Source organism: Phacochoerus africanus, chromosome 11, assembly GCF_016906955.1.
Source record: "Phacochoerus africanus isolate WHEZ1 chromosome 11, ROS_Pafr_v1, whole genome shotgun sequence".
Lineage (NCBI taxonomy): Eukaryota > Metazoa > Chordata > Mammalia > Artiodactyla > Suidae > Phacochoerus > Phacochoerus africanus.
Genome location: NC_062554.1, coordinates 106164360 through 106182637, shown reverse-complemented (window position 1 = coordinate 106182637; position 18278 = coordinate 106164360). Strand labels below are relative to the sequence as shown.

General features: G+C 43.3%; 1 protein-coding gene across 1 annotated transcript in view; it reads right to left on the bottom strand.

Moving 5' to 3' along the window:
* PRKAR2B (protein kinase cAMP-dependent type II regulatory subunit beta) overlaps positions 1-4348 on the bottom strand; it is a 108137-nt gene extending 103789 nt beyond the window's left edge. Inside the window, exon 1 of the mRNA XM_047752331.1 lies at positions 3808-4348. Within this exon, the coding sequence (XP_047608287.1) occupies positions 3808-4111 (304 nt within the window). The 5' untranslated portion in view covers positions 4112-4348. The remainder of the gene's footprint in view (positions 1-3807) is intronic.
* Positions 4349-18278: the final 13930 nt, after the last annotated feature.

The following is an 18278-nucleotide window of genomic DNA, read 5'->3' as shown; positions in this document are numbered from 1 at the left end:
GCCCTTGCAGAAGTGACAAGTCAAGTTTTATTTGCTTTCTGTAGGATGGGGAAGAGGGAGGCATAATCTCCATTATAGCTTCTCTCGGGAAGGTTGCCCTTTTAACCAGAATTGACACCGAACTGAAAGTAAACATCAGAGGTGATAAAATTAGAAGAGAATAGGAGGGGGATGGGAAAGCTATCAGCAGAGGAAGGGGTCCTTTGGAAAGGCAGAAGAAAAGTCAAGATCACCTTCGCCCATATGACTTCTGGCCCAGGGCCATCAATGGCTATGGTACCAAACCTGGGTTCACTTACTTGAGTCAACCACCACACTGAGTTCAAGGTCATAGGCTTGATCTCTCTATGTGTGTCAATGGATAGCAGTTTCACGGTCAAAACCTTGCTATTTGGCCCAGCCTCTTACACATACCATCGCTTGTCCTAAAAGGATTCATAAGAGTATGAATCAATCAATGCAAATCTTTACTGGGGAAATAACCAAGAAGACCTGACCTGTGAGTCAGGCCGTTATACGAATCGCACTAAGGAAAAAACCTCTTACAGTCTTGGGTTAGAGAGATGTGAGTGAGAAACCAGGCTCTACTACTTACTAGTCCTATGTATGACTTTGGATGGGTTAATTTTTCAGAACCTTAAAGATAAAACATATTAAGGGCCTCAAAGAGAGCTTGACATGAAAGGGCTGCTCCAGTGAGGCCAGCCCCACCCTCCTCCTGAGAAAAAACTTGGGATTTAAGAGCACAGGGATGGAGCCAGTCCCACCTGTGTTCCATTCTCTGTAGCACGCTAGCTATGAAACACTGGGCAAGTGACAGTCTCATCTTTCTTATTAAGCTGAGATAATGAATTGAAGCATTTAGATAGTGCCTCGTACACGGTGAATGTCAATAAACGGCAGCTAGTTTTAGGCTGCTAATAAGAGAAAGGGATCTTATAATCACCACTATCTGCTGATCTGTATTTTTCAAAGGGTGGTCAGGGAACTGTGGTTATCAGAATGACCTGGGGGTGTCTGTAAAGAAGAGATTCCCTGTCCCATTCCAATCTATTCTAAAAAGCTCTCCAAGAACAGTACCAGGTAATATTCATTTCTGAATCAAACTTCCTTGAGATGTCTACTAAAATTTAAGAATTACTGATCCAGGAGTTCCCTGGTGGCCTAATAGTTAAGCATTTGGCCTTCTCACTGCTGTGGCTTGGGGCACTGCCGTGTTGAGGGTTAGATCTGTGGCCTGGCAATTTCCAAATGCCACAGGCACAGCCAAAAATAAATTAATTAATAAAAAAAAGAATTATTGATCCAGCTGATCTTGCATCATGTCACAATAAATTAAGCCTTGTCTTCCGGTACTTATTCTTTATTATGCCAGGAGAATTACCCAGTATCTGGTGTTTTATAATTCTGGTACATTTTTGGACTTAGACCTTAAACTGATAGGCTCACACCTGTTTTCCCCCCCACCCCGCTCCCCATGGCACTATTTTGACTCTTTTTCCTCCTGTGACTGCAGATCGGCAAACTATGGCCTTGATCAATGGCCAGTTTTGTACAGTTCTAGTCTCCAGAGGGAACATGTATGTAAAGGGATGATTAAAGAAAAGAAGAATATTCAGATACCATATGTTGCTCACAGCGCCTACAACATTTATTGTTGGGCCCTTTCCAAACAAGTCTGCCAACCCTATAACTGTTTTTAAACTGGGGATCTCAACACAATTTACTTTTAAAAAATTAAGAGAGACCTGATTAGAATAAAAGATATTCTAATAGATACTTTCTATGGCACATAGAAAAGGGAAGTACTGCTGCCAAAGTTTCTGTTGTACGTATGCACATGTGTGCCCTGGATGATGATCAAATTGCATTTGGATGCAATCAAAAAAGTCTTTGTGGGTGCGATGGGGAGTAAGCAGGGCAATTCGTTAACAAGTATTTACTAAAACTCACACTGAATAATTTTTACAATAAAGATGCTTTGGAGAGTCTAAAACCATATAAAAAGATCCCTACTGTTCAGAAGCTAATGGCTTATTTCTTCACGGCAAAATGGCAATCAAATCTGTTCTGTGTACAATAGACATTGTTGTCAGGAGAAAACGAAGTCATCAATGCAAAGTACTTCAAAAGCATTATACAAACAAAATATTTTAGTTATAACTAACAACATAATGAATAGAATGAATACAGGTTTTTTACCAAGTGCCCTTAGTCCCTAGGTTTTCTTCAATCTGGGAAATGAGTTCTTTCGTGTGTGTGTGTGTGTGTGTGTACACACGCATGTGAATGTACTTGTGTGTGTGCATGTGTCTCAGGAGTACAAAACATGTATTAGATGCCTCTGCCCTTTCTGTGTCATCAATCATAGGCTTCTCCTGCCCATCTTTCTTAAAATATGTACTCTTTTATCCTTTTCTCATTTCAGGTAGGAAAAGCATTCCATCAAATTCTTGTGCAAAATGAACAATGAAGACTATTACTATCGTAGCCCTAGAACACCACAAAGTCCAAAATTAAAATTTTTAAAGTAGCAATCTTTCCTTTCACCTTCAGAGAGCACTCATTTCCACGTTTTTTTTGTGATTGCTTCAGACATGCTAAAAATACATTAATTTTATAACACATTTCAACAATTCTGCAAAGAAAAGGAACACCTTCCTAGGAACATATACAAGGAAATGACACTGGAAAATGTTTTCATTATATGGAATGCACTCTGGACACACAAACCAGAGGGAGTGTAAATAAATAAAAGGCAGTGTGATGCTGAATGAACATTTGGTCTTACACCACAAAGAGAAAAGCACTTGCACATTTGCACCCCCATATATTTTAGGCTGGGATGCCATAAAGATGGGACTTAGGCATGTTGTGTCTGTGTGTGTCAGAGAGGGTTGTAAGCACAAGGGGTGGGACCTGCCAGGAGCAGCTATTTGAGAAAATCCCTTTTTCTTTCCCATTCATTCTTTCTAGCTTCAGTGTCTGGCACAGTCCCTACAATTACTCACTGGCTTTTCATTCTAAAGACAACCAACAAGCTTTCAGAACTTCCTACAGTGTTTTTCACACACTTTTTTTTTAAAGCACCAAATAATTCAATAGTTGTTTAAAATAAAAAGAAAACCATTAGCCCGTTTCCTCATTCCAAAGACCCCTCGGGTGGCAGGCTAAACAGGATCCTTTGTTGTGAGTCCAAAAACACTACAACGCCGCATTGGTAAATTGGAAAATAATAGATTACTCTGTTTCCAAGAAGGCCAAAGCTATCACCATAAATTTTGCTTTGCCTCGTGAATCCAATTCCACGCTCCTTTTAGTAAATCTGCAGTCCGAACAACAGTAAAGGCAATCCGACCGAACACCCTTCGCCTTTTCGCTTTGGACACTCCATTAATAAACATAAGGGCTGAAAGAGGATGCCAAGTGGGCCAGCTGCCTTTATGCAAAATGATACCCGTCGAGCGAAATGTCTCCAACCCTAGTCAAAGTTATCTCTCAGATGCCCACCGCAAGCTGGCCGGCCTCGGCCTCCGAGCCCAGGACGAGAAGGGGCGGGTGGGCAGAGAAGCCTCACCTCCCGACTTCCCATCTCCAGAGGGAGGGACGAGGGGGAGGGCACGACTAGAGCGCTGAGTAGGAAGGTGGGCGAGTGGGAGACAGAAATGGATGCTGAGGGTGTGGGCGCGATGGGAAGGTAGGGAAGGTGGGGACCGCGAGGAGAGATGGGTGAGCCGAGCTACCGGACCGAAGAGCTAAGGGGGAGCGGCGCGCGCGCGCGCGGGGGGCGGGGGGTCGGATCCTCACCGTTGAACGCCCCTGCGTCCGCGGCCTCCTCCTCCTCCTCTCCGTTCTCCGAGTCGGTGTGCATAGGCTCCTCGGCAAAATTGACCCCCTTGCTGGGGGTGCCGCCCCCGCCGGCGGCGCTCGCGTCCCCCCAGGTCCTGCCCTCATGGCCGAAGCGCGCTGCACCCTTGCGCTCGTTCTCCTCCTGCAGGCGCGTGAAGTGCTGCAGCGCGAACTCCAGCAGGTCCGCGGGTTGGTGCCTCAGCACCTCCACCGTGAAGCCCTGCAGCAGCTCAGTCAGTCCTGCCGGGATCTCGATGCTCATCCTGCCTCCCCTGCCGGCGGGCACCCGGGCGCCGCCCTCGCCCCCTCCCGGGACCGGCCTCGGGCCCCGCGGCCACCGAGCGAGCGCGGACGGCGCTGGCGGCGCTACCGGCACCGAGCGCGGCGCACTGGGCCCTGGCGGCCCGGCTGGCCCGGCCCGCGGCTCCTGGCGCGCGGCTGCTCCGTGCGGCGACGGCGGCGGCGGCGGCTGAACGAGCGCGGCCCGAGGAGGGCTGGCAGCATCTCCGGCTCCTCCTGCTCCTGCCGCTGCCGCTCCTCTCCCCCCGCCCGGGCCGCCCCGCCCCCGCCGCGGCGCGCGGGAGGGGGCCTCCGGAGCGCCCCACGTGATTCCCGGAAACCATGGCAACCTCCGCCCGCTGGCTCCGCGCTCCCGCAGCGGTTCCGATGAAGACGCAGGCAGGTGCCGGCGGGTTTGCGGGGCGCGCTCGGAGGGGCTAGGCCGAGGCAGGGGCCCCACCACCCGAGACTAGACGGATCACACCCGCACCCCGCCCAGGCGCTTCTCGCTGTCCACCTGTCCGCATATGCCAGAGCTGCCAGGCCACTCAGCCGAATTCCCACGCCTCATTCACCACTTGGAGCCCACGCCGAGGTGGTGCCGCGCGATTTGCCCTGAAACTTCGGCCTCCACCTTGGCATTTTATTTTTCTCGAGAATCTAGTTGAATTGATAAATGTAGAAGATGTCTTTTGTTTAAAGTCATATAGTGGTACTGGTTTTCTTTTGCACAAAGAAATAATGCAACATTTTATCCAGCATTTCTCCATCTGTCCTATTGTATTGTTTTGCTTCACTGATGCTCTCCCTTTGTCCAGTCTATTCAATTAGTACTTGTTAAGACAAATGCACCATTTATTGGGAGGTACTTACCAAAGTTAGTCGATGGTCTTTAAACAGGACAGCGCAGCAATTGGAATAAAATGTCACTGTCAAGTCAGAAGGCCCTCAAGCAAAAAAAGCTTTGCCTGGTTAAACTGTTATTGTTTATTTTAAAACTTTCCCCTTAGGCTTCGAGTGGTTTTGAATTATATTTCCCAAAATAGGAATACGTACTTCCATACAAAGAGCAGTAAAGTGGGAGATACAGAAGTTCCTGTGGTGATGCAGCGGGTTCCTGACGAGTTTCCATGAGGATGTGGGTTCCAGCCCTGGCCTCATTCAGTGGGTTAAGGATCATGCATTACCCCCACAAGCCGCAGCGAAGAGTCCCAAACGCGGCTGGGATCCGGAGTAGCTAGGATCTGGAGTGGCTGTGGCATAGGTGGCAGTGCAGCTGAATTGAAACCCTAGCCTGGGAACTTCATATGCCCTGCAGGTACAGCCCTATAAAAGAAAAAAAAGAAAGCAAAAAAGAAAAACAGAATTGGAAATGTGTGTGCTTAGAGAAGTTCTTGACTTTAAAAGGAGGCTTATTCTGCAAATATTTACAGTTTGAATTAGGAAATTATTTTTTTGCCAATTAAATGCTATTTTAAAATACATCATTTTTACCATGACTATATCATTGTAAATAAAATATCTCAAAAGCAAGATCATTTATTCTTCTAAAAAATTCCACAAAAAAAAGTTAATACATGGCTTAGAAAATTCAAAGTCTAGAAATCAATATGTAGCAAACTAGTCCCTTTTATAAAAATACATGTTGGTGTTACCTCTTTGTTTATAATACAACTTGTAGTCATTCCATGAGGGGATGTTTTCTCTATTTTCATTTCTTTCTTTGTTGTTGTTGTTGTTGTTGCTATTTCTTGGGCCGCTCCCGCGGCATATGGAGGTTCCCAGGCTAGGGGTCTAATCGGAGCTGCAGCCACAGGCCTACACCATAGCCACAGCAACGCGGGATCCGAGCCGCGTCTGCAACCTACACCACAGCTCACGGCAACGCCGGATCGTTAACCCACTGAGCAAGGCCAGGGACCGAACCCGCAACCTCATAGTTCCTAGTCAGATTCGTTAACCACTGCGCCACGACGGGAACTCCCTCTATTTTCATTTCTTAATCTCACAATATGTTGTCTTGAAATATAGTAAGTTACTTCTAATGGTAAGAGTCAAGCATTTTAAGGAATAAGCAGTTTATAAAAATACCATGGCCCACAATATTAGTCAACTCTAACCATATAAACATTGCATATTATTATTGTCTTTATAGATCCAGCATTTTAAGACAAGTTTGTATCATCTGTCTTCATTTATGATGATAGTTTTTATTAACAAGAAAATGCAAAATAAAGTAGCTTAAACAAAAAGGAAGTGTATTTCTCTGTAATGTAAATGCAAACAGTTCAGGGCTGGTATGTTGCTTCTAGGACATCAGGTACCCAGCCTCCTTCCAGTTGGTTGCTCTGTAATCCTCAGTTTGTTGTCCAAATTGCTGCTCTACCCCCAGTTTACTCATCCACATTTCACCCAAGAGGAAAGTGGAAAAGAAAAGCCCCCTCCCAACACACACACACACCCCTAAACATACCAATTCCTCTTTTATCCTCTTGGCCAGAACCTAGTCAATGGTCACACCTGTGCTGGGGTAGACTGCATTTTCCAAAAGTAGCTAAAAAAATGTCTCCTGTCCCATGTGCTCTTCGACATTGTGAACTTGCCATTCCCTAGACAAGAGCTGAAGCATTGGAGTTCCCTTGTGGCACAGCAGGGTAAGGATTCAATGTTGCCACTGATGTGGCTCGGGTCTCTGCTGCAGTGGGGGACCAGTCCCTGTGCAGGGAACTTCTACATGCCATAAGCAAGGCCAAAAAAAAGTTGAAATATTAATTCCCCTCCTCTTGAATCTGGGTGGGCTTCTGCCTGCTTTGATAGAAGTCATGCCAGCATGACAGAAGCAGCCCTGTGAGGCCCCATCTGAAATCTTTTGAGCATAATAAAAAGGTTGCTTTAAGCCTCTATGTTTTGAGGTAATTTGTGACACAGCAATAGCAACTAAAATGCATGACTATAAGGAAAGCTGGGGAATGTAAGCTTTATTTTGAGCCGTCCTGTGCCAAGCAAACATTGGAGATGAAGGAGAACCAATTCTGGTGACAGCAATCAGTGTCTGCCACAGTGCTTAACACCCTTTCCCCCAGGAATGACAGAAGAAAAAAGCACTACTTTCCCAAACATTAACACAAGCCATATTTCAAAGTAGCGTTCTACATTTCGTGTTTCAAAATGCCATTGTTCCTTTTTGTGTATTTACTGTATAAGTCATGGTGGATTGCTCGGTCACCAACCACAATGGCAGGGTCATGTGGCTGTCATTTCTTTCGGGGTATAGAAGTGAGTCAGGCATGAAATGCATAATTGGATTAGATAACCTATATGGTCTCTCCCATCCCGGGATATTCTACAAGAGTTTAATACTAAAAAAAGACACATTGGATTTAAAATGTCTTTGCAAACAGCTCTCTGATGACATTTTTTTTTTTGCCTTTTTTTAAGGGCTGCATCCATGGCATATGGAGGTTCCCAGGTTAGGGGTTGAATTGGAGCTGTAGCTGAGGGCCTACACCACAGCCACAGCAACATGGGATCCAAGCCGCATCTGCAAACTGCACCACAGCTCACAGCAATGCCGGGGATTGAACTTGCGTCCTCATGGATACTAGTCAGGAACATTACCACTGAGCCACAGTGGGAACTATTCTGATGACAATTTTTGTTTGCATCGTTCTTAAATCAATACCCATGACCTGAAAAAGTAAAGCTTGAGCCTGATATTCTCATTATGTTAATATTGTTGTCAGAACAAACATTCACATCTCAAATCATATTCTGGCTTTTATCCACTACCCCATAACCATTTTGCTAATATTGTATGATTTCCCTTGCTTTTATTTTCAGAATATTTCCTTTTGAACTTTGGAGTGCGGTGACAGTGACTCGCGGGGCCTATTGATCTTTGAATTCTTTAAAAGAACATCACTGATATTGATTTTTTGGTTGTTGATTTACAAAGCAATTTACACTAGTTTCTCAGAGAATCAGAAGCAACAGCAAAAGAACTCCAGGAGTTCTGTACTGGAACGAAATAAAAGTGCTACCAAATTTCTTTCCACACATGGAAAATTAAACAGATATTGGACAGAGACATGAGTTTGTTTATATGCTGCAGCTAAAACAGGACAGCAGCATGGACAAGCCAGTAGGTAGGGCAAGCTTTACAATGGCTAATAAGTAATTACGGCCAATCAGCCTTACAGCACTTTTTACCAATAATTAATATATTAGCTAGTGACTATGTAATGCATCAATAGATGTACTCTGATCAAGCCTCTTTGGTGCAAGAAATATATACCCACTCAAGGCAAAAAAAAAAAAAAATAGGCAAATTGAAAGGACCAGAGGCTGTGTTTGCACAGGGGCCTCTGTGGCTGTCCCTTTCAGTCTTACATACATTTAAGAGCTCAGCACTGACTACAGGTTTGGTGTCTCTAGTTGATATTTACGAGAGAGAGAATTGAGTGGCATTGACTAGCTTGAGTGACAGGTTCTCTCCTGGTTCAGTCTGTGTGGCCAATAGGGTTTGGCACAAGGGTCAGGTAGCAAAAACACATGACAAAGCCTGCCTCTTCAGCAACAGGAAAGTCCCCCAAACAGGCATTATCCTGTTTGGGCACTGTCACACTTATCTGCTAGAAGATGACCTCATGGCCTGAAAACCTTGCAGTAGACATTTGCATTGAGACTAAATAAAATGTTTCATCTCTAGATGCAATGGAACTCAAAATTTAGACCAATGGAACTCAAAATTTAGGATGCACCAGAAGCACTTGCAGGACTTGTTACAAAACAGTTGTTGACTGCACACTCCCATCCCCCAGTTTTCAGACGCAAACATTGGGAGGTGGGACCTGGGAATGTGCATTTCTCTCAAACTCCCAGGTGATGCTTATGTTGAGGATCTAGGGACCGCACGTGGAGATCCGCTACACTAGATTCCCCAGGGAAGAGTTTATACACATACTGTATGCATACAGAGAAAAACAACTGTTTGAAATAACTTTGCTTAATGTCAAAGCATAGGTTTTTCTTTGGCTAAAGGAGGACTAGAAGCAACTTCTTTATTCTGTTCTCCTTTAAGGGGTCTTGTGAAGATAAAGAGATTCTCAAAAGCAACAGAGAATGTGTCCTTAAATGCTGCCTTCGGTAAACAGCATGTGGGTTTCCTATTAAGGACTAGATCAGACTCACAAGTTTATCTGTTTTCTGAAATGCCACTGAAATAATAGCTAAAGGAATGGGGAAAATAAAACAAAATGATCAAGTCCTAAGGGCAAAAGAATGAGAGAACCGTAATAAAAATTTAAATCATAATAAGAAAATGTTAATTATTCAGCTTTTAAAAGGCAGGAAATTCTGACACATGCCTCAACGTGGATGAACCTTGAGGACATTACTGAAATAAGCCAGTCACAAAAAGACAAACACTGTGCAATTCCCCTTATAGGAGGTTATCTAAACTCTCAAAATTCATAGAAACAGAAAGCAGAATGGTGGTTGCCAGGAGCTGAGGAGGGGGGAATGAGGAGTTGTTGTTTAATTGGTAAAAGAGTTTCAGTTTTGCAAGATGAAAACATTCTGGGGTTGGTTACCCAGCAGTGTGAATATACTTAACACCACTGTACTAGAGACTTAAAAATGGTTAAGACGGTAAACTTTGTTCTGTGTATTTTACCACTATTAAAAACTTAAAAAAAAAAACATTTTATTAAAAGAAAAAAGAAGAGACAAGAGCAGATGGCAGTTGTCTGCTAGAATTTTGGAGCTAACTTAGTGAACTAGAGAGCCCTGGAAGGTAAGCTCGGGTGAGGGGCAGTGAGAGGAAGCCAGCAGGAGGGAGATGGCTGCTGTATCACAGGGCTTAGAAGCCCAGAATCTGAAGACCCTGGGGGCCTCTGAAGGGGAGAAGGAGCCAGGGTTAGTGAAATGTCTGTAACAGGCACGGACAACACTGTCCACCCTCTGGGCCCTCCTCTGTCCTATGTAGGCGAACAGCTGCTTTCCTTGACTCCCAGCAGGAGGAGTTGACTCTCTGTAGAGGTGGACACAGCTGATTGTCAGGATAAGCTACAGTCCTGAAAAGAAGGGGACTGATTCTGATTTGGTGAACTACTTATCAGTAGCCTCCTTCCCCAACTAGACTCCTCAAAGTCTGAGAACCAGATTTGCACGCTCCCAGAGAGGAAATCAGAGGATTCCTTTTTAAGGAACTGACAACCCCCCTAAACAAGACTTACAGATGCTGACAGTTGAGGTTCCCTCAGTGAAAAACAGCTGTCTTTTCACCCCATGTTGAAGTTCACCAGTCCATAACTGTGAACCAGTCCATAACCACCCCTACCCCTACACACCTCACAAACATGAATTCAGGTGGGACTCCTCAGATTTCCAAGGCAAATTTTTAGTATGAAAGACTGGGACCAAAATAAGTGAACTAGCAAAATAAAGTCAGAGAAGTAAAGACAGCAGTGAACAGAAGCGTTTGGGAAAGGAGTGAATGATCGTTTAAGAGAAAACTAGACAATTGAAGAAAACATGTCTACTCCAGAGAAAAAGAGAAGGTTGAACGAGACAGGAAATAAAATCAAAGGACACTCTGTGACTTAGCCATGAGCAATATTTATGTAGACTTAACAATGACAATGTAAGTACTGATTCAAAGAGTGCAGTATGACAGCATCAGGCAGAAAAAGAGAAAAGAGGAGAGTGTGTCTATGTGTGTTTCTGTGTTTTGGGTCCGTGGAATAAGAGCACTCGGTTCTGAGGTTCTATCACACAAGATCAACAGAAATATCTAATTGGAGAATCAAGAAACAGTAACATACATTTATTTATTTTTAATTTTTTTTTTTAAAACTTTTATGCCTGCACCCACGGCATGTGGAAGTTCCTGGGACTGAAGCTGAGCTGCAGCTGTGACCTAGGCCACAGCTTCAGCAATGCTGGATCCTTAACCCACTGCACCAGGCCAGGGATCAGACTGCACCTCTGCAGTGACCTGAGCTGCTACAGTCAGATTCCTAACCCACTGAGACATAGCGGGGACTCATATCTATTATTTAGAAATATGTCATTATGTAACAAAATAAATACCTAAAATAACTGCAAGTGGTTGTTTCTGGGAACTGGGAATGACATACACATATTACTTTATCTAAAGAGTATGATTTTTTTTTTTTTTTTTGGCCACCCCAGAGCATATGGAATTCAGGCCAGAAATCAGATCTGAGCTTCACTGGATCCTTAACCTACTATGCTGAGCCAGGGATCAAACCTGTGTTCCAGTGCTCCAGAGACGCCACCAACCCCATTACACCACAGGAGTGCAGGTACCATCCAAGTATACTAATTTCTATGGCAGGTGCTAAGTTACTGGGATCCCCACAAGTCATATAATTCTTTTTTTCTGGGTTCAGGGGACCATATAGCTGCAATTGTCCAGTCTTTATTTAGTAGGCTAAACATATCATGGGAAATCCCACGCCTGCATCAAGTTCCATGAATTTTAGAAATTGGCTGCTCCTAAGACAGGTAGGCTACCTTTTTTTTTTTTTTTTTTTTTGGTCTTTTTCCCTTTTCTAGGGCCGCTTCCCACGGCATATGGAGGTTCCCAGGCTAGCGGTTGAATCGGAGCTGTAGCCACTGGCCTATGCCAGAGCCACAGCAACACGAGATCCAAGCTGCGGATCTGCAATCTACACCACAGCTCGTGGCATCGCCGGATCCTTAACCCACTGAGCAAGGGCAGGGATCGAACCCGCAAACTCATGGTTCCTAGTCAGATTCGTTAACCGCTGCGCCACGACAGGAACTCCAGGCTACTTTTGACAGGGAAGGACCTTCCCAGTATTCATTCTCTAAATATCCTATTTATTATCTCACTTAGCTGAATGTTTATGAAATTTTCCTTTGTTTTATAATACCTTATTCTACTTCAGTTATTTACTTTTTTTGGTTCCTTGTTTTCTATCTCCAGTTTAGTGCCTCCATCATTACTTGCGAATTTTAAGAACCACGATTCCCAGGTGTAGAAACCTCTTGCTAATCAGCATCCCTCCGGGATCAAATGCTCCATTTTTGCTTTCAGTCCTCTTAGAGCTAATGTGTCCTGTATTTGAAGAACAGTTTACCCTTTGCCCTGCTTCAGGGTCGTAGCATCTTTTGTTTATTGAACTTCATGGTCAAGTAAATTCCAGTTGAATCTTTTCTTGCCAACAGAAACAAATTGCATGTATCAGAACAGAATGGGGATTCTTGGAGGTGTTTAAACTGCATTTTTATTTACCATGTTAAAGGTAGATCTTTTGTATTTTCCAACTCTCCTTTATTGCCCAAGTTCTAGAATTTGTAAAAACACAGGTAAGCCAGGCTTGCATGGCAAACATAGAGCTAGGTATCATTTTTGATAGACTAAGGATCATTCGTATCTTTTTGTGCATGAATGTTTTTATCCAGGAACAGTCTTTGATGCAATCCCTCTGCAGATGACTCCAAAATGAAATAGATTTTTGGTTCAGGCATCTCTCCTAACCACCAAACCCACAATTTTCTTTACCTGATAGAAGAATCTCTATGGCGATATTGCCAACACTTCAAATTCAATCACCAAACTCGTCAGAAGCAAAAGTTAAGCTCTGCCCCCTCAGAATTGCTCTCCCTGCTCTGTTCCCTTTATCTGTAAGTGGCATCATAACACCTTCTAGTCACTGGCTTAGAATTACTGTTGACCTTTGCCTCCCACATCTCAAAGTGGATTAGTTGTCAAATCATGTTGATTCTATTTTTGTGGTATCTTGCTGTCATTTGTCCTCTCTCTGCCATTTCTAATATCTCTGTCATAGCATTCTCAGGCTGCCATAGCAAAATACCACGGCCTGGGTGACAAACGACAGAAGCTTGTTTTCTCACAGTTCTGAGGGGTAGAAGTCTGAGATCAGAATGCCCGCCTGGTCAGGTTCTGGCGAGAGCTCTCTTCCTGGCTTATAGACAACCCCCTGCTCACTCAGCCCTCCCATGGCCTTTCTCAGTCTGTGTGCTTAGACAAAGGGAATGATCTCTCCTTCTTGTGAGACCACCAGTCCTATTGAATTAGGACCCCATGCTCATGGCCTCATTTAACCTTAATAACCTCCTAAAAGCCTTGTCTCCAAATAAGTCACATCAGAGGGGTTAGGGCTTCAACATAAACATTTTGGGGTGACACATTTCAGTCCATAACACTGTACCGAGCAACGTCTTCATCACTTCTTGCCAGACAAGGGTCTTCTAACTCACCTTCCTGTCTCCATTCTTTCCCATTTCTTATTACACTTTATTTTGAAAAACCTTTTCTAGGGACATTGCTGTTTATGTCACTTTCCACTTTACAAAAACAAAAACAAAAAAACAAAACAAAAAACCCCCTGCCAATGGCTTTTTATTTCCTGGAGAATAAAAGCAAATCTCATTACCATGAAATCGAAGGACATTGATAATCTGATTCCAACCTAATTTCCCAGCTTTAGCTCAGAGCTGCTCCTCATGCCATTTATACCACAACCAGTCTGGAACACCTGCCTTTCTCTTAAAGCTCCTTTCAGTTTCCTGCCTCCACACCTTCACTGACTGTATTTGCCCACCTGGAAACCCTTACACATCTTCTCATTAGAAATCCTACCTCTTGGTCATAGGCCATCCCATATGAAAACTTCTTTGACCCTCTGGCCAGAAGTAACCACTCCCTGTTTTGTGCATCCTTCTTTACTTGTATGATAACTTTTTATGTTATTTGTGGAATTATGTGGTCTCCCTCTGGAAAACAGTCTGCTTGGAGAAACTGGTCTTGGCCTGGCTTGCATAGGCCAGATCCTTGCAGGGCTTAATACCTATGGGTAGTCAGTGAATATTCATTAATATGAACCATGAGTCTATCAAAGGGAATGATAATATTTCATAGTTAAACCTACATAAGATAGTTTTAAAATCACTGATTGTCAGCTGTGTTAATTGAAGCCATATTCTATTCCATACCTCAGGATTCGAGAAAATATTTTATTTGAAGAAAGGGTTTTGTTGCCAAATGTTTTAAACCATTTATCTTATGCAATTCCGTTACTATGTAAATGAGAAAAATGAGGCTGGATGGAGATCAGAAATGATATTTCCAAGGTTTCCCAGGTATTTAGTAGCAGAAACAGAATCAGCAAGATACACACATGTATGCATCTCAACTGTAACAACTGGAAAAAAATGTATTTACAGAGCAGCTTAGTGACCTTATCTTTTTTTAAGATGTTGCCCTGATACTGGGAAAATGAAGATAACACCTGAAACAAATCATAATAACTCAGTGAGAGCACCTAAGTTTAAATCTTTTTTTTTAAGGGCCATACCCTTGGCATATGGAAGTTTCCAGGCTAGGGGTCAAATTGGAGCTGCAGCTGCCAGCCTACACCACAGCCAGAGCAACAGCAGATCCAAGCTGCATCTGTGACCAACACTGCAGCTCACAGCAATGCTGGATCCTTAACTCACTGAGCAAGGCCAGGGATCGAACCCACATCCTCATGGGTTCTTAACCCACTGAGCCACAATGGGAACTCCCTAAGGTTAAATTTAAGTCATTTCTTCCAAGCACTGTTTTGGACTTCGAAACTATGAAAGTTTTCATTTTCTCAGGAAAAGTACTATTTTCCAAGGATCCTCAAAAAGGCTGGATAGGAGTTCCCGTCGTGGCGCAGTGGTTAACGAATCCAACTAGGAACCATGAGGTTGCGGGTTCGGTCCCTGCCCTTGCTCAGTGGGTTAACGATCCGGCGTTGCCATGAGCTGTGGTTCAGGTTGCAGATGCGGCTCGGATCCCGAGTTGCTGTGGCTCTGGCGTAGGCCAGTGGCTACAGCTCCGATTCAACCCCTAGCCTGGGAACCTCCACATGCCGCAGGAGCGGCCCAAGAAATAGCAAAAAGACAAAAAAAAAAAAAAAAAAAAGGCTGGATACAAGTTAAAAATCATACAAACTCTATAAAATGTAAGGACTGAGCAAAGATTTGGGCTCAGACTATGTTACCCATGATTTCTCAGACTATATCAAAGTAAGATCATGCAATAATTGGGAAATCAAATGTATTTACTGCTCGTGTACACCTGCATGCATGATAGTGTTCATGTTACAGTGGAGTTTCTAGCTGTTGCTTAGTTCTTAATTTTTAAAAAGACATTATTTTAAGGCAGGCCCTAAGCTCACAGGGTCTCCCCCCAAATGAGGAAGGGTTGAATGGATATGGAAAGCTACCAAAAGTATTGTTTTAACTGCAGTTATTCTTTACACTAGTCCTCAATAGCAGCACAGCCTGACAAAGCTTATCTTTGGATTTAAATAGAACCTGCCACTTAGAGAGTTCCCGTCGTGGCGCAGTGGTTAACGAATCCGACTAGGAACCATGAGGTTACGGGTTCGATCCCTGGCCTTGCTCAGTGGGTTAACGATCCGGCGTTGCCGTGAGCTGTGGTGTAGGTTGCAGACACGGCTCGGATCCCGCGTTGCTGTGGCTGTGGTGTAGGCCGGTGGCTACAGCTCCGATTAGACCCCTAGCCTGGGAACCTCCGTATGCCGCAGGAGCGGCCTAGAAACGGCAAAAAGACAAACAAAACAAAACAAAAGAACCTGCCACTTAAAGGACGAAGAGCTCAGTGAAGCATGCCTTTTTGGGTAAGAAATAATCCAGGGAGGATGGGAAGCTATTGGGAAGACAGTTTATCATCAGTAAGAATAATAATACCTCCAGGAGGCTACTTCCTGGTCCAATTTATATATTTAGATTTGATTTCCTATTTTTGGGATACATCCCAGTGAATCGAAAATACTAATGCTGAGAGATGCATTAAGCAAAAATGAATAAGAATAAGCCTTGAAAGATATTTGAAATGCAACCATTTTTCAGGATTTAAAAATGTGGCAAGTTACCTGGCTGACATAGATTAAGGAACATTTTCTTTAACAGCTGTAGTGGCTCTCTGAGAGAATTCAGCCATGAAGTGAATATTATTTAAAGCACCTATTCAGTGCCAGGCACTGTGCTAGGACTTCTGGTGACAAAAAAGGGCAATTAGGATAGAGGTAAAAGTTTTCTGTCCTTACATTCTGCTTAGAGAGACTGATATTACACAGATAAATAGAACACAAATTACATAATTATGAAGAAATACAAGAGGCATCTGAGAGCATATATACTGGGAAGCCTAATTAATTTGGAAGTGAGTGGAATTGCATCCTCCTAGTCAACTGCTAGAATTGGGTATAGGCACTGCATCTTTTGCTATTAAATGGAAGCAGAGGATATTAGGGGCTGGGCTGCCAGAGCAAGAGCAGCTGATAATGTTATGCAGATCCTTGGCTCAGAGCTAACGCCTCCAAGACAGAAGTTGGCAAAATATAGCCATCTTCCTTAAAACCACCTCCCACAATGGCATCTTCCCACAGTGTGCAGGGACCCTGTCCAGTCCCCCCAAGCTGGCTTTACTGTATAATTGCAGGAGCCTCTCACTCTAATGGGAAGTAGGACAAACAGGTCAACATCAGTCAGAAAAAAAATACTTATTTATTATTACTTTTAAAAACCTGGCTAATGCTTTAGTCATAAAACTTCATAAATGTTTTATTTTATTATTTTATTTTTGTCTTTTGTCCTTTTAGGGCAGCACCCTCAGCATATGGAGGTTCACAGGCTAGGGTCTAATCAGAGCTGTAGCCGCTGACCAGATCCGGGCCATGTCTGTGACCTACACCACAGCTCACGGCAACGCCAGGACCTTAACCCACTGAGCGAGGCCAGGCATTGAACCCACATACTCATGGTTCCTAGTCGGATTTGTTTCTACTGTGCCATGACTGGAACTCCAGATGTTTTAAATTTAAAATGATTTTCCTGGTGTTATAAAAAGAGAAGAAACTTGAAATACTCGTGGTTGTAATATTTACCCAAAGCTAATCTTTTCTCCTTTCATTATTTATATATTGATGGGTTTCTTCTATGAAATTCTATTCGTTTTTATTTGAATTTTCATTTGGTTCTTTTTTTTTTTTTTTCCAGATGCACCCACAGCATATGGAAGTTCCCCAGCCAGAAGTTCCCTGGTCGATTTGAACCCAAGCTGCATCTGTGACCTCCACCACAGCTGCGGCAATGCTGGATCCTTAACCCACTGTGCCACAGTGGGAACTCCTGAAGTTTTATTCATTTTTATAGTGCAGATTTATTAACTGTTAATGTAACAGAAACCTAAATTTAAATATCTCCACCCACTCATTGTACTTTTTTCTTTTTCTTTTTGGTTTCTATGTATATTTATTTCTACTCAGACAGGATTTTCTTCCTAAGACTTGGATGCACTATTTTATGTCAAATAATTCCTTAAATCTAATTTATTTCTGTGTTGTGTTCTGTGGTCTGTGTCACACATCTCCTGATTGATCTATGCTCTCTCTGCTTCCTACTTTTTATTTAAGTCATAGTTCCCGGAATAGAAGAAGCCTATTAACCCTTTGTTCTCCATTCATGATTTCCAGAAAACTTTGCTATGGGGCTTTACCCCCAAAATTATTTATGACACAACATTGTAAATCAACTATACTTTGATAAAACTTTTAGAAATGAAAAAAACAATTATTTCTGAGTCTATCTATCTTTCTGCAAATGTGGAGCCTAAACATCCACGATGTTATTGTTTTCAGCAGCCATCACTCTTTTATAGACTATCGCATTCTGCTCATTCCCTCCCCTGATTCAAGATCAGTCTCCAGGGGCTCATCTCCTTTACTGATGCTTCCTAAGTTGTATTTGAATTCACTGACACCCTGCTGCCCATCCCACCACCCCCTATTTTCTCCATTCAATTACAAGTAGTTTACCTTTTCTTTAAGTTCCCCGTCTGTTATCCAATCGTCATCAGTTTGAGAAAAGCTGAACAGATCCCTTTAAAATACACATTATTGTGTCATGGCCCAGCTCTAATGAATGTTCCTTTTCTTTTCTGGAAGTTGCAAGAGGAGGACTGCAGTACTCTCATATGGCATAAACCACAGTAAAACCAGACAAAACAAGCACTGGTACTACCTCACACCTGTCAGAATGGCCATTGCTAACAAGTCCACAAATAACAAATGCTGGAGAGG